The sequence below is a fragment of the Quercus robur genome, chromosome 4 (genome assembly GCF_932294415.1).
Source record: "Quercus robur chromosome 4, dhQueRobu3.1, whole genome shotgun sequence".
Classification (NCBI taxonomy): Eukaryota; Viridiplantae; Streptophyta; class Magnoliopsida; order Fagales; family Fagaceae; genus Quercus; species Quercus robur.
In genome coordinates, this window is record NC_065537.1 from 46705633 (window position 1) to 46732316 (window position 26684).

A 26684-nucleotide genomic window follows, 5' to 3' on the forward strand; every position below is an offset into this window, starting at 1 on the left:
AAAATCTATTCCCGTGCATCGCACGGGTTAGCGACTAGTATCTTTTAAATTGAAGATCTTCTTCTCCATAGGCCTTCACCACCCAATTTGAGTTAATGATATAGGCCACAACCATTCCTACCAATTGTGATACGTCGCTGCTGGAGTCAGTATGAATAGTTGTAAATTAAGGATCCAACAGCTATGTATAACAGATTCACAGTTGGTACGAATCTCGTGGCCTACATCATTAACTCATAACTATTCATACTTTTTTTTTTTGAGAGAAAGCTCTATTCATACTTATACAACAACTATGTATAACAACTTTTATGGCTATTCAGATATTAAAAAAAAAAAAATTGCAAAACTCATTCTAGAGGCCGGGGTCTTTATATCCCGGATCTCTCCAGGTTTTTATCTCCAATCTTCTTACCCACTCCACTCAGTCACAAATTGATAGTGCAATAACTCTTTTAATTTTTCCTGTTTTATTTCTCTTCTTCCGATCCATTATAACATATTATTACAAATTTTCTCGCTTGTCTATATATCTACAACTGCCCATATACTCTATGCATTGAGCTGTAGAGTGAGCAGATAGAGGTACGCTGCTGATCAACAACTCATTTCAACTTCTTTCAGGTTCTCTTTCCAATCTTGTTTTAGTACATTCCTCAAAGAATATCAATTTGTACTGGAATCCACCCATTACTGTCTTCTTTTTTAATACCATACTCATTTCAAGTTTCAACTTCTTCCAGGCTCTCTCTAGGTAGGACATTCCTCAAAGTATAACAGTTTGTCTTTGCCATAAATTACTGTCTTTATTTTAACAAAGCCATACTTAGGATTTTGCTTTTCTTTCTCCGTTCTCTTTATAGTTCTGAGGCTGAATAATGTTAAGGTCAGTGTAGAGTCTAAACTTCAGATGATGGAAACATGTTTAACTTGAAGAATAGCTTTGTCTTACCAGTGCCACCAAACAAATTTGAACAAGGTTTAGAAGGTGCACTCAGTCCAGATGTTTCTATTCCAGTTTGATTCATAAAGTAATTAGAGGGACCTTACATAGTTTTTATTTTAGTTATATAAATATGATACAATTCTTTTGACATCTGTTTTATGATAATTATTTTTAGTCATCAGGCCAAGATATACTAATTGACTTTTTTCTTTTTCTTTTTCTTCTTTATTTTATCTTTATTTTTTTTTTTGTGGGATTCGAACTCAAGTTCTCTATTCATTAATAATAAACATTACTAATTAAGTTAATTGAAATTCACAAGATCTTATTGACTTAACACTAAAAAGTAAATGTCAAAAGCCTTGTAGGTCGACTACCATGGTGTTTCATTTGATGACAATTTTATTGAACTACAAACCATGCAAGCTACAATATTGTTTCTACTTTCTAGAAGACGTGATTCTATAATATGCTAAAAGAAATAGAATGCTAGCTTGTACGGTTTGTAGTCATCCTTATCTTTATATCTTATGGTTAACAAGTATCATTCTTATCTTTATATCTTATGGTTAATAAGTACGAGTTTTTTTTTTTAATATATATATATATATATATATATATGAGAGTTTACTATTCATTAATTTAATTATATTTTTAAGTAAAGAATAAACTAATTTAATCAAGTGCTAGATTCCTTTCTTGATCTAGTAATCAATGAGTTCTAATTGATTTGATTGACATATAACATATAAAAAATTAATATGTATATATGATTCTAAAAAATAAAAAAATTGTATATCATATTATCATATTATATATAATAAAAGTTGGGCTTAAACGCTGTGGCTACGCCACATGGCTTCACCAAATTGCAAAAATTTTAATAGATTTTTGAACAATAAATATAATTTTTTCATGCTCTTTATCTTTTTCTCCTATCATTTCTAAGTTGATAAAATTTTTATTTTAAAATCACTTCTTTAGATAAAGTTTGATAGACACAAAAACTCAATAATTTAATATAAACTTAACTTCTTCTCATCCATTAAGAAAAAAAAAAAAAAAAAAAAATATATATATATATATATATATATATTCTTAAGCTTCACACTTTCATGAATTTTTATAGATATATATATATTGTTCTTATCTTCTTAAATTGCAGGATTTTTATTTTTTAGATTTTAAAAAAAATAGATATATATTTTTTTGTTCTTATCTTCTTCTCCTATAAATTTTTTTTTTTAAAATTTCAGCTTCACACTTTAATAAATTTTTACTACACGTAAAAAAATTGAAAAATTTTGTTTAGATTTTAAAAATTGCAATATTTTGGATAAAGTAGAAGTTTAGTTATTATTATCAACTTAAACTCTAATCCTTAATCAATTTTTAGGTCGTACACGAAATCTTAATCAACCATTGAATGTTTATCAATTTTATTTAAATTACCATTCATTTGTAGTTTTGTACTATAATTCATTAAAATAAAAACGCCTATCCTTATTAGTACTTTCTTTCTTTATACTAATATGAAATTCTATCCATATTTATCCAATAAAAATGATCAAAGGAGATTTAGTTTAAGTATAAATCATCTAAATTCAAACTTTATCGGATTAAGAAGTTACCTCCTTATAAAAGCAAAGATTTAAAATCTTATCTCAATCTAAAATACAATACAGGTATTATTTTGCTTAGCTGTGTTTCTCTCTTTACTTTATGTTTTTTTTTTGGCTTTAACAATGTTGGTGTGGTAATGCTTTTCATGAGTACTTATTTTTGATGTTGCAGCTTTCATAATAGAAAAGTGCTACGTTTCTACTCTCTTCCCTACCTACAACCTTGCAGGTAATTTTTTTTTCTTTCATCAAATTGAATAAATTTTGTGTATTTGTTGCCTTTTTATTATATATAATATGATTTTTATCAACAAGTTTTATAAATAGGCTGAAATTCTATGTTTGATCACACTTTTTAGTGTTTGTTTTTTAGAAGTCAATATAGCAAGCAATATATTTGTATTTTTTAATTTCTTATAACATGATTATTTGTTGTTGACATCAATATTTTATAATGGATTTAATTTGTTATGGCTTTTGTTTGGTGTTTTGTTCTATGTAATCTATATTCTTTAATTAAAAGCAAATTTTTTTGTTAAACATGAAATTGGATACGAGAAAATCCATCCGTCCAAATTTCTATGTAAGTCTATCTTTACTTAACTTCGGGTTTTTTTTAAGCTAAAAAAATTGGATATTTTTTCATTAATAAATTGAGGTTTTGGCTTAATTTTGTTTTCAACCATTTCAATTATTGAATTCATTATTTTTTTCATGTGTAATATTAATATCTATTTTTTTTATGATAAAAAAAAAAATATATGTGTTCTTAAAGGCTAAAACACAATAAAATTACAAACATTACTTTAAGTTAGGGTGTTATATTTATTTATTAGTAAGTTGGAATGTTACATTAAGTTAGAGTATTATATTTTTATTCATTATTAATTTAGAATGTTACATGTGGATACATATGCTGATTTAGGGTTGATATAACTTATAATCATTTGAATGAAATCAACACTAAAACAAATTATTTAAATATCAAAATAAGAAATAAAAATTAAATTTCTTTTAAGTGTACAAGTACAATTTATTTTTTAATCTTAAATTTTAAATTAATTCTTTTTTTATTTGTTATTAAATCATATTATATCATATTATATATAATAAAAGTTGGGCTTAGACACCGTTATTGCGCCACGTGACTTCATGAAATTGTAGAAATTTTATTAAAATTTTAAAGAGCTAAAAAAGAATAGTATACTAGCTACCAGGACTCTAATTTGTTCTTATCATTAAATAAAATTATATTAACATTATTTTTTATTTGTTAGGATATATTTCTTAAATTAAGGGATAATATTTAACATACAAAAATTTAATTTAGATAATATTTATCATCTAATTAACTTTATTTTTTTATTTGTTAGGATATATTTCTTAAATTAGGGGATAATATTTAACATACAAAAATTTAATTTAGATAATTTTTATCATCTAAATTTTCAAAATTTTAATATTACTAAATTAATATTATTTTATCAGAATATCAACCTACAAAACTTGATTATTAAGGGATAAACACAATCCAAACTCTTTAAGAGGTGATTAATATAAAGCTATCCCAAGAAACAGTATATATCTCCATTAATTTGATAATCTCTATCTATCCCAAAAAATAATATATATCTCCATTAATTTGATAATTTATTAATATATATATATATATATATCAAAATTCCTTATAGCTATTAACCACGTTCTCTTTCTCTCTCTCTTTTTTTTTTTTTTAATTTTTAATTTTTTATATGTTACGTTATGTTGAATCAACTCTTTTTTTTTTTTTTTTTTTTCTTTTTTTCATTCTATTCATATGACCTTTTTTTAATTCAAATTTTTATGGGATAAAAACAAACAAATTGATTAGATATCTTTAATTTTAATAAGATTTAAATGAATTATATTTCAAATGGAACTCTACCAATATATATAACCCTATATATCCTTTTTGGAGTGAAACTTATTTCAATATGTGAATGCCTAAATCTCATGACAATGCAGGTATGTATTATTTCTTATTTTATTATTATTATTTTTATTTTGTTTATTGTCTTTGGTGTTATTATTGGTTTTTTTTTTCTTCATGTAATTTTAATCAATGAATTCAAAACATTCGAAAACATTGTCAAGTTTCTAAAGGCTCCTTCTTTGTTTTTGTATTTTGTTTTTATTAAATTGATTAGGTTTTGTGTATTGGTTGCCTTTTGTTTAAACTAATCTTCTTAGCTTTGATCTAATTTATATGCTTAGGGTTAGGGTCTTAGAATTAATGATTAAATATGGTTAGAATTAATAGATTAATTTTAATAATTTTCTTATTTGATTTTTATGTTACATCAGATTATCAAGATGTTCTACACGTGTATTCTTGAATTATCAACTTTAATTTTAATTTATAATATTATCAAGATTATATTAATTTTAGATTTATCAATTGTTTAGTACTTTCTTTAAAATAATTATCAATTTAAAATTTAATTTGGAATTATCAATTTAATTTAGTTTTAGGAAGAAATCTTACCCCTTATTTTAGTGAGATAATTATTTACACTTGATAATTTTTTCTTTTATCTTTATTGAATCTATTAAAATATATAATTATTTATACATTTATTTTATAAGTTTTTTCATAAAACCGTGCAACGCACGGGCCTATAACTAGTATATAATAAAAGTTGGGCTTAGACGCCGTGGTTACACCAAGTGGCTTCACCAAATTGCAGAAATTTTTTTAGATTTTACAATAAATTCATTCACTTAAGTTTTTAGATAAAAACAAAAAGTTTTTGATCTTTCATCTTTATCAACTTCTTTAGATAAAGTAACAATAAATGTTCTGATGAACTTCTTCTTCTTCTTTTCATTTTTTTTTAAAATTTTATAAAGCGACAATTTTACTAGCTTACATGAGTATTTTATTTTTTATTTTTTTGAGATAAACATTTATCCTGCATCATTTATTTCCTAATAATAAAGTAACAAATTTAAAAGTATTATTTTTAAATTATTACTTGATTATTTGATTTATTTTCTTACATTTTTTGATGGGTGTGTGATGTTATTGAAATCTTTGGATTTCTTAAAATTGTTTGCATTTGGATTTGGGCTAGATCCAATAGATAATATATAGTAAATAGAAATTGAAATTCGTACCATACAATCATATCGAAATTAAAATCAAATTTAACAATTACCAAGTTAAAAAAAAAAAATTAAAATAGAAAGATAAATATTGAAAAATTAAAAAGAGATTGTCTATCATTCAAATTCTAATACATCCAGGAAAGATAAATATTGAAAAATTAAAAAGAGATTGTCTATCATTCAAAGTCTAATGCATCCAAGAGTTTACTATAAATACTACTAATTTTCGGCCCAAGTAGAGTACAGCACACCCACAACTCCACAACACAACAGTCTTATGATTTATCTACCAATCTCCTTTCATTCTCACTCTCATGCTTTTGCACACAGAAGAAATCAAGAAACCCAGAAACCGATCTCCAATTCAGCCTAGACTGCGATTGCAGAAATGGGCAGTAAGTTTGAAAAAAATGTCATAATTGATGGCAAAGTATATAAAAATATAGTAAAGTGTGAAATGACCAATGAAGAAATCAAGCATTATTATGATTAGGTTAATAAGAGTGGGGTAAGACTCTCTTTCTTTTCTCTCTTAAAAACAGTTCATATACATATACATTTTTTGTAAACATCATGACTCCGTTTATAACCTGATTGTTGTTTTGGACTAATGATAAAGAGAAATAAATCATGGTAGAGCTTATGATAAAAATATTATTATAAAAAAGAATGATTAATAATTGTGTGGTGACTCTGCATTGCAGGGTTTTGATGTGGAGAATTGAGCCCTTAGATCTTTCTGATGACTCAAACAATTTGGTGAAGCCACGTGGTTACGCCACGTGGCTTTACCAAATTGCATAAATTTTAATAAATTTTTAGATTTTAAGAATAGATATATACATATTTTTTGGATAAATATGACAAATCAAGTAATGAAAGAAAGTAGTATTTCATTTACAACTATAACAGTTGTGTCTATCTAAAATGTTATCAACAAAGCCTAAAATTAATAGAATAGAATTACCTAAGGATAGAATTTAAATAAAAAAGAGAGATAAAAAAACTTAAAAGAAAAAAAAAAGATCGAATTTGCATTTATTTTCCTACGTTTCTTTAAAAAACGTAAAAGGAAAAAAAGATAGAACTTGCATTTTTTTTTTCCTACGTTTTTTTTTTTTTTTGGTGGATAAATTTGCATCTTATGTCATCTTTTTCCTAATAATAAAGTAAAAAAAAAAAAAAAAGTATTTGAGTTTCACTTAAACTACTTTTTGTTCATATTAGCTTCTTCATCACCTAAAATTTCCATTATATATACACAGAGTTTTTCGGTGTTTCATTATTTCTACTATGTACTTTACAATTATTTGTTATATTCTTCCTTTCTCCTCTTTGCCTATTTTTTTTTTCCTTTCATCAAATTGAATAGATTTTGCGTATTTGTTGCCTTTTTATTATATATAATATGATTTTTATCAACAAGTTTTATAGATAGACTGAAATTCTATGTTTGATCACACCTTTTAGTGTTTTTTTTAGAAGTCAATATAGCAAGCAATATATTTGTATTTTTTAATTTCGTATTACATAATTATTTGTTGTTCACATCAATATTTTATAATGGATTTAATTTGTTATGGCTTTTGTTTGGTGCTTTGTTCCATGTAATCTATATTCTTTAATTAAAAGCAAAATTTGTTGTCAAACATGAAATCGGATACGAGAGAATCCATCCGTCCAAATTTCTATGTAAGTCTATCTTTACTTAACTCTGTTTTTTTTTAAGCTCAAAAATTTGGATATTTTTTCATTAATGAATTGAGGTTTTGGCTTAATTTTGTTTTCAACCGTTTCAATTATTGAATTTATTATTTTTTCATGTGTAATATTAATATCTGTGTGTGTGTGTGTGTGTGTGTGTGTTTTTTTTTTTTTTTTTTTTTTTTTTTTTTTTATGATAAAAAAAATATGTGTTCTTAAAAGCTAAAACACAATACAATTACAAACATTACTTTAAATTAGGGTGTTATATTTAATTATTAGTAAGTTAGAATGTTACATTAAGTTAGAGTATTATATTTTTATTTATTATTAATTTAGAATATTACATATGGATACATATACTGGTTTAGGGTTGATATAACTTATAACCATTTGAATGAAATCAACACTAAAACAAATGATTTAAATATCAAAATAAGAACTAAAAATTAAATTTCTTTTAATTTTACAAGTACAATTTATTTTTTAATCTTAAATTTTGAATTAATTCTTTTTTCATTTTATTTGTTATTAGATTTAATTATATTATCAAAATATTTTTTATTAAGCCGTGCATCACACGGGCATAGTACTAGTATAGATATATATATACACACACATATTAATAATGATTTGAAAAATTGTTTGGTTTCAAAAACTTACCTACCAATATAAAGAAAGCTTATTAATGTCTACCTTATTAATATTGAATAAGTTACCTCATTAAGAATAGCAAAATATCTCCAACCTATCTTGTGTGGATATTTTGTTTCTGCTTGAAAAGCTTGATCCAACTCAGCTCAACCCTATTAACATCCCTATCTAACTTGAATATAGGGACGAAAGACTAAGTGAATCGTTTAGTAACTGATTCCCTCCGATGTTTTCCTTACGATAGTTGGAGCCCATGCCGAGGCTTTTGTATGCTCCACACGTACGTTGGCCTACATGCTCCCTATTAGGCTGGTCTTGAAATGAATCCTTTATAAAAAGAAAAGAAACGAAAAAGTGATGATTATCAAAACATGACACAATTTCAGTTAAATTGTGAAATTGTGTATTCAAAACGTAATTTCATGATTTCAAAATTATAATTGAAATCATGCTTTGAGCACAAGATTTCCAAGTCTGATATTTGCAACAAACATTGGCCCAAAAAAAAAATCACACATATAGAGCACTGGAGATCCATGTCTTATTCCCTTTAGATTGTCATAATTATTTATCTAGTAGTTCATATCTCTCTTTGTTTATTATTTTCATGCTTTTCTCTCTCTCTCTCTCTCTCTCTTCAAGCAATTTGTCCACGATTCTTAAGCAAATTCTGAAGTTTTATATGATGGTTGATCTCACTATAACCAAACCATGTTAATCATCCCGGTCTCCTCCCAAATGTGAAGTAATAGAAAGATGTAGTCTCCACTAACCTGATTTTCCTCTCAACATATGTAATGTAATTTCAGGGTACTCCGCATATCTCAACCCTAGCCAAGGATGTTTGTAGTGGTCTTGTTGATTGGATTATTGCTGGCATGGGCTTATCGAGCCACCCGCCCTCTGCCTCCCAACATTTGTGGCTCGCCTTGCGGCCCGCCTATCACAGCACCTAGAATTAAGCTTAGGGATGGAAGACATTTGGCCTACAAGGAGCATGGTGTGCCAGCAGAAGTGGCCAAATATAAGATTATCTATGTTCATGGCTTATTTACTTGCAGACATAGTGCAGTGATTGCAAAAAATCTCCCGCAAGTACTGTGTTATTTACTTATTTGTTATGATTGAATTTCTAATTTTCTATTGGTTTGGGCCTCCAAGACTTTATCAATGAAAGTTGTATTAGCTCACTGGTGGAAATAATTTTCAGGAACTTGTTGAAGAACTAGGACTATACATTGTGTCATATGATAGACCGGGTTATGGAGAAAGTGATCCAGATCCAAAACAAACGGTGAAAAGTTTGGCTTTAGATGTTGAAGAGCTTGCTGATCAATTGGGACTCGGTTCCAAATTTTATGTAATTGCTTATTCTATTGGATGCCATGTGGTCTGGGGCTGCCTCAGGTACATTCCTCATAGGTAAGACCATATGCCAAGTCCGTTTATTATAAACGAGGGTTTTGCCTTTGGAATAAAACTTGAAGTAAAAAAAATGAGAAGTTATACATTCACAATATATTTATAATACTTTCACAGCAAAGCATAAGATGTAAGTTGTTATTAGTTCTAATTTAAATTTACCACTAAAATCACTTTTTTACTAGCCAATAATAACCCGAAACAACCTATCATTTATGATTTGTTATAAAAATATTATGAAAATGTTGTGGATATAGCATTTCTAAAAAAAAAAAATAGGGAACAAAATTAAGAGAAATACTATATTTACGATATTTTATAACAAATCTTAAACGACAGGTTGTTATTTGCTGTATAGGTGGACAAAAAGGTAATTTAAGTTGTAAATTCAAATTAAAACCAATAACAACTTACCATCTATAATTTATTATGAAATAACTGTAAAAATATTATAGATGTAACACTTCTTCAAAATTAAAAATTAAAAAATGTTGTGAAAATATTACAACCAAGTTTATAACTAAATTTTGTCCAAAAAATTTTATCAAAAAGAGTTTAAAGATAATGAAATAATACAAGGGAAAGTGAAAATTGAAAATAATTCTAATGATATTCAAATATGTAACATTACAATTCTTTTTTGAGAGATTTTCAACCTATGACGTTTTGATAACTCTTTATCATCAGGCTAAGATACTAATTGGCTTTTGGTGTAGGCGAGTATTGAACTCTAGATCTTTTATTCAACCATCAGAGGTTTTACCAATTGAGCTAACTGGAACTCACGTAACATTACAATTCTTAATTATGTAAAATAAGTCTAGATATATATATATATATATATAAAATTTTTTTTTTCAAATCAAATGTACATATCACTTGCAGAATGGTATGGTAAAATTTTCTTTTTAGCAAAAGCATAATGTTATGGTAATTTTATTTATTTATTTATTTTTAGAAAACACATATTGGTATGGTAATTCTCTTTTGGGAAATTTTACTAAAATTTTTATCTATATATATATATATATTATATAAAACCGAAATTTTTGACTTTTGGTTGACCTCTTCATAATTTTTCGCATTAGCATTTTTTATTTATATTTTTTAATTTGATTTAGGACTTTTAAGATGTATTCAAATGCAAACACCTCCTCTCTCATACAGTTTTCTATTTTGTTTTGGACTCTTCCTTCTCTCATTTTCTAATTCTTCGGTCACTACATCACTATAAGGGTTTTTTTATTATATTTTTATTGTGTTCTTTATGCAAACACATCCTCTCTCATTCAGTTTTCTAATTTTTTTTTGACTCTTCCTTCTATCCTTCTCTAATTCTTTGGTCACTAGATCACTATTAGGGTTTTTTAATTATAGTTTTACTGTATTTTTGTTGATAAGAATTGTCAATTTTTTTCTGTTATGTAGTCATATGTTTTTATTATTATTATTTTTTTAAATAATTTTTAGGCACAAAATCTTCTGATTCTTTACTCTTTCTTTTGGCTTTTTAGAAGTTTTAACATCTAAATTTTAAGTTCATATTTTGCAATATATGAAATTGTCTTGACAAATTTCAATTGCTATAATCATGGATTATTCTTTTAAGGTAACCTATCTTTCTTTTATATTTTTTCTATTATGTAGTCATATGTTTTTTTTTGCTGATTCTTCAATTTTTTAAGCCTTTAAGAAGTTTTAAAACTTAATTTTTTGATCCAATTTTTGCAATATTTGAAACTATCTTGCTGCTTTCAACTGCTAGCCAAGGATAATAACCCATCTTTCCCTTATATTTTTGTTTCTATTATGTAGTCATATGCGCTTTTTTTTTTTTTTTTTTGTTTCAATAATTTCTAGGCACTGTATCTTCTGATTCTTTACTCTTTCTTTTGGCTTTTTAAAAGTTTTAACATCTAAATTTTGGGTTCATGTTTTGCAATATATGAAATTGTCTTGACAAATTTCAATTGCTATAGTCATGCATTATTCTTTTGAGGTAACTTATTTTTCTTTTATATATATATATATATATATATTTATTTTTTTTCTATTATGTAGTCATATATTTTGCCTTACTATTTGAATTAATGTGATTTAAGAATTATAAATTACTGTTATTAAAAAAAAAATTTATTTTTCATGTATTTTTTGCATTTTTACTCTATTTTTTATATTGTTTTTTATGTTGCTAGGTCTTGAATCTTGATGAACAAGCTTAGGTTATGCGTTAACCTCATAAATTTGTTCTTTAGATTTTTATTATTTAAGAACCAAAAAGGGTGTTGATATGTTTCTTGTGGCATTTTTCTCAATTACATTACTTGAAGGCAAGAGCCCCTTTCTCTTGCCAAGAATAAAAGTTGGAATCATAAGTAGATGAGAGGCAAGAAAGTGGCAGCCAAGGCTAGGTAAATTATAGGAGCATTCCAAGTGCTTCCTAAATTGGTCATCTTCTATCTCGATTAAAACTTTATGGCCTTTCAACTGTTACTTCCTTCTTCTTCTTTTTACATTCATATATTCCGAAATCTATTTTTTTTGGTGCATTTATTTGTCTTCATTCTCTAAAGAAGTCAATTTATTCATCTGATACGCCTTTTTGTTGTTGTTGTTCTACGTGTTAAAATATTATAACTATTACCTATAACACTAAATTAGCTTTTCCAATTCTCAAAAAAAAAAAAAAAAAACACTTTTCCAAAACCTATTCCTGTAGATTAATGACTCTTTCTGAGTGTCAATGCCATTTTTGAGTATAATTAATTACTATTTTCTATGTAAAAACTACTATAGTTTTTCTTTTCTTCTTCTTATTTTTGGGTTTTTTGGTTGCATTTTATATGGCAAGAAAAAACCTAGGATTTTGCAAACAAATTGAGCAATGGGAGAGATTATATTATATTAAAAAAATGATTGAGACCTTAATTTTCATTAAAGAAAGGATGCCATTGATTATTGACATAGCATGCCTAACATTATTGGTGTAGTATTTTTTTTCCCTCTTAAATTGTAACTTATTTTTTTAAGTGATTATAACTCTAGGTAAGTTTAAAATTTAAAATTTTTGTTCAACTAATCCGTGCATCGCACGGGTTAGCGACTAGTATAATATAAAACTGAAGACATTTGACTATTTGTTGACTTTCCTATATTGTGCCACATAAGCTTTAGAGCTTCCACAATTTTTCACATCATTATTATTTTTTATTATTTGGTTTTTTACTCTATAATCTGCCTTCAAACCGTACCTAACGCAGCCCTATTGTTGTCCCTCTCTTAGCCAAACATTACAAATTAAAACTCCTACAAATGATTCTCACTATCAGATTTATGAATTGGTACCAATATTGTTTCTATAAGACTGTTTTTTTTTGCTTCTACGTCCGTCTTTTTTTTTATCAAATTCAAAATTTTAAACACTAAACCCCACACACAGTTGAGGCGGCACAATAAATGAGTCTTCACAGTAAGAGTTTATTTTTATTTTTTTTACAGTATGAGGTTGACATCCTTTTGGGGTGAAAGTTTGCTTGAGTAATTTTGGTGGTTCTATTTTTTTTTTCTCTTTCTTCCTCTAAGTGCACCACGCTATTGTAATTGCATCTTTATAAGAAAAAAAGAGACTATATTGCAACTTTTGTTGTGTTTAAATTTCTATCTTTAATTTTATAATTTAGGTTTGTATTTTACTGAAAAATAAAATAAAAAATAAAAATTTGAGAATCATAAATAAACTATAGTTGACATGGTATCACAAGTTCGGGTCAATTAATATAGGTATTGATTTCTTTTGAATTGTGTGTACCTAGCTGATTTTTAGTGACTGGTTACATTAAACCTAAACTTTGCATTGAAAGACTATTTGGGATTTTATGTGAATCAAATTAGAGAAGATTTTTAGTTGAAATTTCAGACACAATAAGTTTGGAATAGATTGTATTATGCAAATATTGATAAAAATTCCAATTCACAAAATAGTTCATTCTACATAAGATCAAAATTCCACATATATCAAAAGTTATAGTTTGCAATGGATTAAAAAAAGAAAAACAAAATTTTCATGGACTTAAAATAGTTCAAATATTCAAACAGATTCATGCTCTTAACAATCTTATATGACTATGGTCGCACTATATCATCTTAACAGATCATCGTCTCTTTCTTTCTTCGATTGTTTTTTTTTAATTGTCTATTTACCTCCTTTTATCAAGTTTAGGATTTAATCCCAATTTTTTAAATTTATTATAGAATGGTTTATCAAGTTTAGAATGATTGAATTTCATTCATTTTTATCTAATTGTAGCATTGAACACTATATTTTTGAGATATTTAACATTTGCTAATTATTTGGTGCATCGCATGGGTTAGCGATTTGTTAGTACTATAATGGTAGTATATATGACTTATGGGTTTACTATAATGGTAGTATATATGATTTATGGGTTTTCTTTTTAGCAAATGCATAACCTCATTAGCAAACGCATAGCGATGTGGTAATTTTTTATTTTTAGAACATTGCCTTCAATTTTTTACTTAAAAAAAAAAAAAACCACTCAAAATTTTATTAGTACTATAATGGTATGGCAAATTAAAAAGAAAAGAAAGAAATTGCACTCAAAATTTTATTAATACTATAATGGTGAGGTAAATTGTGGGTTTTCATTTTAGCAAACGCATCACTAACAAACCCATAATGATATGGTAATTTTTTTATTAAAAAAGAAAAGAAAATTGCACTCAACATTTTATTAGTACAGTAATGGGTAAAGGTTTTCTTTTTACTACTATAATGGTATGGTGTATTATGTACTTGTTGTATTTGTTTTAGTAAATTTTATTTCCCAAACTCACAATTGATAAAATCCTACTTTAAATTGATTGAATTAGTCATATTATCAATTATAAAGGAGATGTTAACAAAAACTAAATAAAAATACTGTATTAAGATGCAAAATTATTAATTGAATATAAAAAAGCCCCACTTAATTATCAGTTATCACCTTAGGTCCAACTGTATTGAACCAAACTACAAAAACGTATGGCAAAAAATAGACTATTCTAGGGTTTATAGGGTTGAACTTTCCCTTAATTTTCTTACAATATCATATATTTATATAGATATAAACACATTTATAGATATACCCTTGAACTTTGTGAAGAACTAGTAAGTTGTTCATGCGATGCATGAATAATTCTGTGATATTTTATATAAAACGGTTTTGAAGAATGTTGTTTATATATTATAAAGAAAAAGTAAACTAAATTGGAGTAAAGAAACATATAAATTTTGAGATATTAAAAATTAGTTTTATAGCTTCACTACACATTTGTAGCCCTTCTCAAGGTAAGATTAATTTAAAAAAAAAAAAAAAAATCATGAGACCAAAAATAAGTGCAAAAGAGTAACAGGACCATGAAAATCAACTAATTTGTGTTATATTCATAGATTACATACAATGAAATGAAAGTATACCCAACTCTCTCACTGTCTTCTACTCATTGATAGTGTGACATTAAGGCATGGTGTGAGTAAGTGCGTATGCATGTGCTTTATAGATGATTAAAACTATGATAGAATGTCTTTACATTGTGTATCAAATACTCTTTCGACTTATATACCCAAAACAAAAACTATTCAACCAAATTACCCAAACCTAAATCATATTTAAGCCCCTAATTAATAAAAAAGGAAAAAAAAATTGTAGGGGTTTCGACAGCTTGATGGTGGTGGGAGACTAGTATGATAGAGGTGGCAACCCCTCAAATTCTTTTTTCCTTCTCTTACAAATACTTTGTCAATCCCAGGTCTTTTATTTTGGTAATAGTGAAACAATTAATGCATTTCATTTAACATTCCATAGCATTTTTTGTGTCTCTCTATCTATCTCCAGTGCCTTATCTTGTTAGTTATTACTATTAGTCCTTAATTATTATTATTATTATTATTTTTGCTTTTGTTTTTAATACTAAAACGGTGGAAATGCTAAAAGACATTGAGAAGAGAGAAATGTGTCGTGTAAGTTCAGACAATTAATGAGATAATGGTAAAAATAAGTTAATGTGGACTTTTAGATAATAGTTAAAAAAAAAAAATCAATGAAAAGAGGGAAAAAAGAAAGCATATATATATAATATAATATATTTTGATTGATTGATTGCATTTCAATGTGAATGGATTCTTTCCTTAAATATGTATGATCTATTATATTTTATCAATTGGGTCAAATGCTTTTTTTGTGTCAATGTAATAGCTATGAATAGTCATTGACTCCCGGTCAAACATAAAAAAATAATTTTATCAATTGATAAAGTTATTTTGTTAAATATGTATAATCTGCTATTCTATCAATTGATAAAATTATTTTTTTATGTTTAATAATTTTTTTATACCACTTTAGTGGAAGGGAGAAATTCAAATCCTAGATGTAATATTCCTTAAAAAAAAACTATATAATACCGTTGTCCTAAAAGTCATTTGGCATTTTTTTTTTTTTTTTTGGATTGAATTTACAAGGAGATTATATATATATATATATATATATATATATTACTGATTTTGTGATATGTCAATAGGCTATCAGGAGCAGCATTACTTGCTCCTATTATCAACTATTGGTGGCGAGGTTTGCCTTTGAACTTGTCTACAGAGGCCTACTACAAACAACCGCCTCAAGACCAGTGGACACATCGAGTTTCTCACTATATACCATGGCTAACCTATTGGTGGAACACACAGAAGTGGTTTCCTGCACTTAGTGCTGTACCCGGAAATCCTAATATTTTCTCTCGTCAAGATTTAGAAATAACGTCAAAGAAGGTTGGGAAACAAATAAACAAGGTACTTGATGTTTTCTTCTTGATTTTTCAAAGATTAAGTATTTTCATTAGCATCAGTTTAGATTTATATAACCAAAAGTATTAATAGAGACATTTTTGTTGGCCTCTCTAAGAAACTCCTATGAATAACAGAACAAAAGCAACGTAGTCGATCAGTTTATTCAACAATATTCTAGACATTTTTGTTGGTTTCTTTTTGTGAGCAGCACACATGTTTTTATACTTTAATAGTTAGATTCATGTTCTTTGAAGTATAGTTGGGTTAGATCCCTATCAAAACAGTGATAAAATCTAAAATATTACAAAGGGAATCGTGATTATAAATATACACGAGTATAACAATTGTCCCAACTCCTAAGCATACACATGTAACACATGGGCAATAGAGAGTTGATTTCTATTTTCTCCCATATATATCATCCAAATCACTAGTCCCAACAGATCCTCTATGTGGCATGGTCGGCTTGGACTTTGGATCATGCAATCAAACCATTCAATATCATAAGTTTCAATCATCCATTAATAAGTTAATGTCTGATTTTGGTGAGGTTACTGTTAGGAACCTGGTGATTCCTAATGGAGATTGATGGGAATTGTAGGAAAATTGACTTAATTTGAGGTAGTCATCCTCCATAGAGAAAGAAAGAGATTAAGAAAGAGAGAGAGAGATGCACTAATACACTAAGAAATTGGTTTATTCTTCCATTATATCTAATGTTGAATTACAATAATGTATTTATAGGAGATTAGCTTTAATGTTATTGGTCCACATAGCTCAAGATAATTAACTAATTAATTCAACATATGCTCTATGAATTAAGCCATGTGTTAAATGAGTTACATGTGCTTAAATCCTAACTAATTCATCCTAATCCTAATCTCAACCAACTAGCTAACTACTTAACTAAAGAGATTACAACAATTATTTCATATTCCTAACATTTCCCTCTCCCGTGAAAACACCTTGCCCACAAGGTGTTGTTGTGAAATGACACCTTCATTAGGGAAAACCGGCCACTAACCCAATACGCCAGAGCATCTTGATCGTTGATTACACGAATAACTCCAAAACAATTAATTACAGCCCATGACATAGTAGCATAACACAAAGCAATCGTATTGAACTTAACCTTCAGCAATATAGAACTCAATTTCTTATAAAAAGTGTGATCATCTCGGCTATGAAATCCATCATTTATCTCACAACTATCACCAAGAAAAGAAGCATATAGTTCCTTGGCTTTGTGATAGTCACTAAAGAGCAAGATGTGGCCCCTATAGCAAAGTCCAAATTCAATGGAATTGCCACCAACATGCATGACTGTTAAGTCCACGCCTACATTCTTGATTACATGAGTAGCCCCATTTGTTGAAGCATGAGTTTGGCCAATGTCAAACACCATTGGATCACTTGTATTCACACCAATAGTGTGTTCTTGCTCCACGCCAACAGCAACAAGTTCCTGTATTGTGGATTCTTGGTCAGTCGAATCAAGAGATTGTAGTTCCTCTTTCATCATATTCTCAAGAACCTCTTGCAATCTTGAGAGCTCTTCATTCATGGCCTTGTTAGATTCAGCCAAGGCCTTGACTTTCTTTGAAATAGCCTTGTGAGATTCTGTGAAGGCTTTTAACCTTATCTGAAACTTCATTCACCATTTTCAAGATTTCTTGCTGATCATATTCATCTGTCTCAAGATCGGTGGCTCTGATACCAATTGTTAGGAACTTGGTGGTTCCTAATGGGGATTGATGGGAATTATAGGGGAATTGATGAGAATTGTAAGGAAATTGACTTAATTCAAGGTAGTCATCTTCTATAGAGAAAGAAAGAGATTAAGACAGAGAGAGAGAGATGCACTAATGCACTAAGAAATTGGTTTATTCTTTTATTATATCTAATGTTGGATTACAATCATGTATTTATAGGAGACTAGTTCTAATTTCATTGGCTCACATGGCTCAAAATAATTGACTAATTAATTCAACACGTGCTCTATGAATTAAGCCATGTGTTAAATGAGTTACATGTGCTCAAATCTTAACTCATCCTAATCCTAATCTCAACCAACTAGCTAACTACCTAACTAAAGAGATTACAACCATTATTTTATATTCCTAAGAGTTACAATGCCCAATTTATTTCTATAAGCACAATTTAGGCATTATTTATTGGATCCTAATATTTTCTGATGATTGCCATGTGACATAATTAAAAAAAAAGGCCAAAATGCAAAACTTATTCTTTAAGTTTTATCTTTTGACATTTCAATCTTTTAAATTTTAATCAAACTTAATTCAGTCATCTATTTACTATCCGTCAAATTGCACAATTAACTTACCAAACGACGATTGTACACTTTAGTTAATATTTATTTATTTATTTAATTTTGGAAAACTTTAATTAAAAAATAATAAAATAATAAAACATAAACTAGACTGAAGAACAAGATAAACCCAATAAGGCTTTGAACACTCAGTATTTTTGAATTGCCACAATTAGTTACTCTACCCCAATGGCTTTTAGGATCTGCCAACACTCTGCAGTTTTTAGATATTCCTTATTGTGAGAACTTGGTGGTATTGCTGGAGTGGCTTCCTAATCTTATTTCACTTTGCAAACTTCAGATTTGGTATTGCCCAAAATTATCATCTCTCCCAGAACTTTGGGTAAGTTCTGAAAACACATAACTTAAACTGAAAACCCAAAGTCTTCAGAACTTACCCAAAGTCTACTTTCTTTTAGTGAACCCCAGCAATGGTTACTGGTCGGAGCCATCTCCTGAAGCAGTGGAGTGAAGCAGAGGACACCCCTGGACAGAGCCCAGCTGTTGATCTTCCTCCTTTTAGTCTCGCTCTCTCTTTGTACCTTGCAATCTCCCTTTCTCCCTCTCAATCTCTCTTTCTCTCTCTTACCCCTTCTCGATCTCTCTTTCTCCTTTTCTTGGTTTCTGAGTTATCGAGTGGGGTGGGGTTTCAGTTTTGTTCTTTAGGGGTGAGGAGGGAGCACACCGTTTAGTTTATTTTGTTCTTCAATTTAGTATATGTTTTATGTTTTATTTTTTTCATTAGCGATTTCTAAAATTCAGAAATAAAAAAATTAAATATTAACTAAAAGTGTAAAACGACGTTGTTTGGGTTAGTTAACAGTGCAATTTGACGGATAGTAAACAGATGACTAAATTGAGTTTGATTGAAACTTAGAAGACTGAAATGACAAAAAATAAACTTAGAGAGCTAAAATGAAAAAAAAATGTGAAACTTAGAGAGTGAATTTTGCATTTTGGCAAAAAAAAAAAAAAAAAAACCCCTTATAATTACTTTATAACATTTAAATTTCTAAAAACCCCTTTTCTACCTCTTGCTAGAAGCCTCGAAACATACCTTTCAAATGTAGTAATATAAGAATGAAAGTAATTATTCCGATTCTTTGGTGTTAAGGTAATAGCCATGACTAAATAGGAAGTATGGACACATGATTTAGAGTGTCGTATCCATATTGGACACATGATATGTCTAGGACACTTCTACACCCATGTTTCAGCTGTGTCTTTTTTTTTTTTTTTAAATATATTTTAATTTTAATTGTGAGACATGAGAGGGATACTTATCTTTAATTTCTATTTGGTTTTAATCTTGAACACTTATCTAGTTATATTTTATTTACTCATTTGTTTCTTATTCCTAAGTTTTATTCTAATTTCTAACATAATTGATTAGTCATGAATTCACTTTATTATTATATTCATTATTACTCTTAAATTGATATATGTTTAACATTATATATATAAAAAAAGTGCTTAAAAATATATATTTTAAAATATATAATAATTAATAAATATGTGTATCCCTACCGTGTTGTGTCCTAATTTTAAAAAAATTGTTGTGCTGCTGTGTTGTATCTGTACCTGTGTCCATGTTTATATCCGTAGTCATCCACTCATAAATTTTAATTTAGTTTTTTCTTAGGAATCTATTTATCTTATTAAGTATCAACCAATGGAATGAGGTCAACCTATGCTTTAGTGACTATCGACGGGAGAATCCACGCTATTTAGGAAGAATCACAATAATTTTCTGAATAAATTTTTTATCCTCCAAGGGAATATATGTTATAGGCCTTCATCCGAATAAGCATATTAGGAAGTCTTGTCATATGTGAAATGCATGATAGTGTTCATTCATAAGAGGGGGGAAAAAAAACACTGAATATCAATATGTTTGTAAAATAGCATTTTGTTCAAAAATTTTGCATGAGACGCACACATCATTATTAGGAAAATAGTTTCTATCCAATAGGCATTTACCATGTACTCTTCAATAACTCGTTGCAGGCACACATAACTCAGCAAGGAGAGTTTGAGTCCATACATCGTACCATAATGGTTGGAGTTGGGAATTGGGAATTCAGTCCTATTGATCTTGAGAATCCTTTTCCTAACAACGAAGGTTCGGTTCATCTATGGCAGGGTGATGATGATAGGATTGTAGCAATTCCCTTACAACGCTTTATTGCCAAAAAACTTCCATGGATTCAATACCATGAGTTACCAGGTGCTGGACACTTTTTCGCATATTCTAATGAAATGAGCCAAGTTATCATAAAGACACTTTTATTTGGGGATAAATAAGCATGTTTGTTGCTGCAGGGTTACTACTTTCTATTTTTTCTTTTTCTAGTTTCTTTCACCTCCTCTTTTTCTTTTAGTTTTTCCCCTCTTTATCATTGTATTGGTGGACAATATGTACTTCTATATCAGTTTGTTCTAAGATTATCAAATAAAATATCAGTTTGTTTTAACAAAACTATACCCATTTAGCAACCCTAGTTTATCTCACAAATTAATACTAGCTTGTAATCCATGCATACACATAAATGTATTTAAATAATTAGTCATATTATTAGAAAAAGTAAACGTAATTAGTTCCATGTTAAAATTCTTGCTTAAATTTAATACTACTTATGATCATTTTTTTCTTCTAATTTTTTAATAAGATAGAACGTGTGGTGATCTTTGTTGTGTGATGATTTTTATTGAGTAGATTTATGATTGATTTGTTATTTTTATTTTATAATTCATTAATATTAGACTCTTAGTATTCTGCACTTATTAACTTACTTGGTACAAATATTAAAAAACTTTTTTTTTTTGAGAAAGAAATATTAAAAAACTTAAATGGACACAAGACACAAAATTAGTCCATAATTAAAATCTATTTTAGAATCTAATTGTTTTTTTTTTTTTTTTTTTTTAATTTTTTTATAAAAAATATAGATTTGTTAGAACCGTTTTAGAACTCAAGAAAAAAAGAAGTACAAACTTAAAGGTTTGAGATTCTGACTACAAGTCTACAAGTGCGTTCAACATTTTAGAGACTCTAAGAGTCTATTTGGCATTAGCTTTAATTTTTAGCTTTTAGTTTTTATGTACAGTTTTTTAAAACTTCACATTTTCCTACTTTTTCTCACTTTTTCAAAATTTTTTAAGCTCTAGATTTACTTTAGCATACTTTTAGTAAAAAGCTAGATAAGCTGTTTCTAAACGGATACCAAATCAGAACTTGATGTTGCACGTCTATAGTGTCAATAGACAATAGATTCTAGCTTAGAACGCCTCCAAATTTGCACAACTTTCTTGGGACTAGAGTAGAGACACGGGTTGTTTGCAACTGCTGGTTGGCTCAAGTTAGAGTTCAAATCAGGATTATTCAAGTATTGGACCCTTTAGAGTTTTTAGAGTACTCTATTATATAGATTTCTTTTAATCTTGACTCTTCATTTCTTAATAAATGGTTCATAAGATGCCACATCATTAATCTAATAGCAAAACCTTAAAATAATGATACCATGTCAACTAATTAAAAGAAACAAATATTATATATATATATATATATATATTTAAAAAAAACTTAAAAAACATAGATCTAAAATCGAATCTCACAATCGTGACTCTCGTCGGAGGTAAATTGATGCCATTAGTGTCCACCAATTTCATGACCATAACATGTCCTTAATTTCATGGTTACATTTCAACTTTTGCTTCTTTTCGGACTCACTTTTGTCGGGAGGTGCACGACACCTAATAGAAGTCCAACCCATGTAGAATTTGTGCCCAAGATAATGAGCTTGCCATGCAAGCATTCATGGAATTCTATTTCCATTAGAAATAGGTGAATGTGATTGACAAGTCCTAGAATCCTACTCCAAATGTAAGTAGGAGTTGTGTTTAATAATTAATACTTGTAAGAATCCTAACTCAAGTCATGTTAGGAATTCATATTATGCTAGGAAAAGAAGTCTAAGGCAGTTGAAGCTTTTTTGTGTATAAAAAGCATGTGGGTGTGCTGCATATAGAATAGGAAGCAAAGAAAGAGAAAGCCGCACAAAGAGAAAAGAGAAAGCAGTCAAGAGGGAGTTGTTTAGAGAAAAAGAAGACAACCAAGAGAGAGAGCTGTGCATAGAGAAGAAAATAGAAAGGAAAGTGCAAAGTGTTGCCGCATTTTGAGAGAGATAATTTGTATGTGTGAGAGTAAAGAAAAACAATAGAGATTTTTCTTTAGTCATAAGACATACACAAGAATTATTGTAATTGATTAGATAATAGTGAAATTATTCGGAGTTTTTCCCGTGGTTCCTCATTCGAATACAAATTGCAACGTATTATACCAACAAAGGTGTTCATCGTATCAAGTAAAAAGCAAACACAAAATAAAGATATAGTTGGTTTGGATTTGGATTTTTCCGACTTAAAATCTGATGTGATAATTTTATTTTTTAATAGCTGATGTGTCACTCATATTTTAAGGATATTTTTAATTAATTAAAGATGTAATATAATTTGATCATTCACTATAAAATTAAAAGTCAAGGTTAAAAGAAATCTATATAGTACAATACTATAAGAAATTTAGAGAATCTTGATCTCGATCTATTTGAGTTCAATTGTGTGTGTGTCTATATATATATATATATATATATATATTATGATCAGTTGAGAACTTCAACAATTGAGGTCATTTTCGATTTGATCAGCAGTACAAGTACTGTGTGCAATTGCAATAAATGGTTGAAATTGAGAGTTGAAAAAAACAATTTTGAATCATAACTATTAAATAAAAAAAGGTTAAAAATGTAAAAAATTTTGTGAATGAAATGGGTTAATTGCATCAATTGCATTTGGATCTCAATCCAACACAATGTACAATGATCAACAGTACTTATGTAACTTTATAAAAAAAAATAGTACTTATTTACCCTTCTAATTTGCTTCACAGTCAGCCATGTGTTTTCCTTGGGAATTTTTTTTTTTTTTTTAGAAATAAACTAACTACTAAACACACACACACACACACATAATTACACTCTCTCACCAAGCTTAAATACATTACTTAACTCAAAGTACAACTACAAAAGGAACAACAGAGTGAGCTTTGAAAAAGAAGTTGATTAAAGATTGTGAGATTATTTCCAATTCAGGGGGTTCCACATTGGAGCATGGGGCACAAAAGTGGTAGTACCTACTACTACTAGCTAGCTAGTCTGAATTGTTGGGTTAAAATGAATTGACCTCTTGCAAATTAATTAATTATCCAAGTCAATTAATTAGGTTCAATTACTTGTAATAGTGTGGCAGCACAAACAAATCACCAATTATACTAATGCAGCAGAAAATAAATTTGACACAGGTGATTTGTTTACGAATGGGGAAAATTGCCGAGACAAAACCCCACTAGGTGATTTTAAGACCACTTCCAAGAATCCACTATTATTAATCACAAGCGGTTACAAGTATAGGGAATCTTACAAAACCTTTTGGCTTATCCTGAAATACCAATCTACAGTTGAACCCTTACCCCAATACCCAATTGGACTTGTATTGTAGCGGCAATCTTTCCATTCAATGCACGAATCCCAGTACATGACTAACCAATGATGCACGGATCCCAGTACGTGACTAAATGCATGGATCCCAATACGTGACTAACTTACCAACTTGAAGAAGATTGTTGGCTGCAAAGTTCTTCAGTTCATCAACAATGAAGATCAAGAAGCTCCTTGGTCACAAAACCCTTGGCATAAAGACGCAGTAGCTTCTTCAGAGAGAATAATGAACTAGGGCACTTTTTGCATGAGCGATGGCCTTTAAAATAATCTTTATATATGTCTAGGGTTGTGAGAAAAGAAACCTTATATAAATATACAAGCATGAGCCGAAAATTAGATCTGGAATTTCTGATTTTGTAAGTCTCGATAGAAACAGCTTGTGTTGAGCTTGTGTCGAACTTCGACTTTAAATCTCGATAGAAGTCTTTTTGTCGAGATTGTTGTCGAGCTTTAATGAGCAGCTCTTCTTCACTTGTTTCTTGGTCAGATCTTCATGGCTATAACACTTGACTTGAACAACATGTTTCTTGAAGTCCTAAACCCAACCTAGATCTACCTAATTACAAGTAAAATGCATTTTGTCAAAGGATTAGCCAATTATATAAAACATGTCCCTAACATAAATTATTGATGGGTCCTAGTTAATAATTCAATTGAATAATAAATGACCCTTTATGAATTGCCAGACCAAGACTGAACATAACTTCATGCCGATGCAAGCCCAACTTCTAAGAAAACTACCTCAAGGAGTATGTGTGACCATGTGAGTTCATGATCTCACATGGTATAAGAAGCTAGTGTCATGAAACTTTTAGAATGAGATATCCTCTCAACTTCTAAGATAAAACTTATCAATAAATCTATTAGGAATACTCTTTTGGCTAAATAATTAAGGGAAAATTGAGTCGTTTTGGGAGGGCTTGGAGAACTTATTTACTTGTAGCCTTGTAGGGCGATTGGATCATTTTTATTTTGTTATTTTTGGTGGAAATACCATTTTAGTCTCTACGTTTGGATCCTATTCCTATTTTGATCCCTACTTTTAATTATATCGCATTTAGTCCCTAAAATAAAAAAAATGATCTCGTTTTTGTCCCTACTGTCATCTCACTAAGGGAAATTGTCTATGTGAAAGATGGAATGCACTGTTGGCACAATAAATGTTGTCGTGGCCATTAAAATAATATTTAAAAAAATTTATTTGACATTTAACAATGTCATGTCAAATCCACGTCATATTCTAAATTTAAGAAACTAATTTATAAATTTGAACTAAATAAAAAAATTAAAAACGTAATTAAAAATAAAACTCACATGATTTGAGATCTAGGTTTATCTTGAACAAGAACACATAAGAACACAAACCCAGATTTAAACACAAAAACAAGTAGAGTATTTTCCTTTATTTGAAAATTTATATTTGTTTTTCTTAAAAAACAAACACAAAAATAGACACACATAGACCCAAAAAATTAAACCCACCCAACACTCCCACTCCTTCTCGTTCAAATTCTCTCTCTCTTTCTCTCTCTCTCTCTCTCTCTCTCTCTCTCTTAACTGGTGTTCAACGTCTCTCTTTTCCTCTCCTCTGTCATTAAGCCTGATCCCTTTCATGAGAGATGAGAGAAAAAGAAACGAGGAACTGCCACTCATTGAGCTCAATCCTAACTCCAGTCGGACACGAGCAAGAAGAAAGAGCAGCAGAGGCAGAGGCAGCTTAGAGAGGAAGAACTACCACTTCAAATCTAGCGCTTTCGGATTTGAGAGACCTAGAAACCAAAACCAAAACCAAACAACCACTGAAACCTTTTTGAAAATCAATTAACAAACCAAGCCCAGATAAACCTCAATCATAATAGTGGAGGACTTGAGGTGAAAGAACCAAAGACCCATTGCTGTTCATGGCAGTGGTGGTCAATAACGAAGGATTGAAGCTGGAGGAGCTTTGGTGTGGGTTTCTCGCAGTGGAACGGAAGTAGAGATCGGTGGTGGTGGATGTGGTGGTAGCAAATCAAAGGTTGGAGTAATGGTGGTGGTTAGTGGTTGCAAGAGGAAGAGATTGTGGGTGTTGTGGTTGTGAATCAGTTTGGATATTTTGAGTTTGTTATTGATGAAAAAATCACCAGTGAGCCACACAGTTCCAACACACTCGATACCAGACCTGCCCAACATAGAAAAAGACCTTACAAAGAGTATCGGTGTGGTACCGACCAAAGACCCTCCGAAGGTTAAGTTAGAAGAGAGCTTCAACAATGTTAGAGAGTATGAGCTTTAGAGAAATTGTGTGTACCTTTTTCTTGAGGGTCTTTGGGTTTTTATAGTCGCGTAGGGCCAGACTCCTTTGCTTGCGGAACAAGTCTTTTCCTTATGGGGAAGATACTCATTAATGCGTGTATATTCTAGAATTCTACTTATGTTGGGATTCTACAAACCAGGGCTAATCGTGTGTTGCAAGTATTTTCCA

At 29.0% G+C, this 26684-nt stretch overlaps 1 protein-coding gene across 7 annotated transcripts; it reads left to right on the top strand.

The window, feature by feature from the left end:
- Positions 1–331: 331 nt before the first annotated feature.
- On the top strand, positions 332–21144 carry LOC126722360 (uncharacterized). Of its 7 annotated transcripts, none has more exons than XM_050425525.1 (6): positions 332–624; positions 2741–2797; positions 8883–9168; positions 9284–9480; positions 16072–16336; positions 20670–21144. In XM_050425525.1, exons 3-6 carry the CDS (start codon positions 8914–8916, stop codon positions 20964–20966), a joined length of 1014 nt encoding a protein of 337 aa, XP_050281482.1. In that variant the 5' UTR covers positions 332–624; positions 2741–2797; positions 8883–8913; the 3' UTR covers positions 20967–21144. The 7 variants fall into 7 exon arrangements, with proteins under 7 accessions (XP_050281482.1, XP_050281479.1, XP_050281481.1 ...); XM_050425518.1 differs by having other exon boundaries at positions 335–624; positions 9284–9495; XM_050425519.1 differs by having other exon boundaries at positions 335–585; positions 9284–9495.
- The last annotated feature ends 5540 nt before the right edge of the window (positions 21145–26684 follow it).

Coding starts and splice junctions, on each gene's coding strand:
- LOC126722360 (XM_050425522.1), top strand. CDS start 8,914: ATGTTTGTAGTGGTCTTGTTGATTGGATTATTGCTGGCATGGGCTTAT. Junction 9,169..9,283: donor TTGCAAAAAATCTCCCGCAA/GTACTGTGTTAT, acceptor AATAATTTTCAG/GAACTTGTTGAAGAACTAGG. Junction 16,337..20,669: donor TTGGGAAACAAATAAACAAG/GTACTTGATGTT, acceptor AACTCGTTGCAG/GCACACATAACTCAGCAAGG.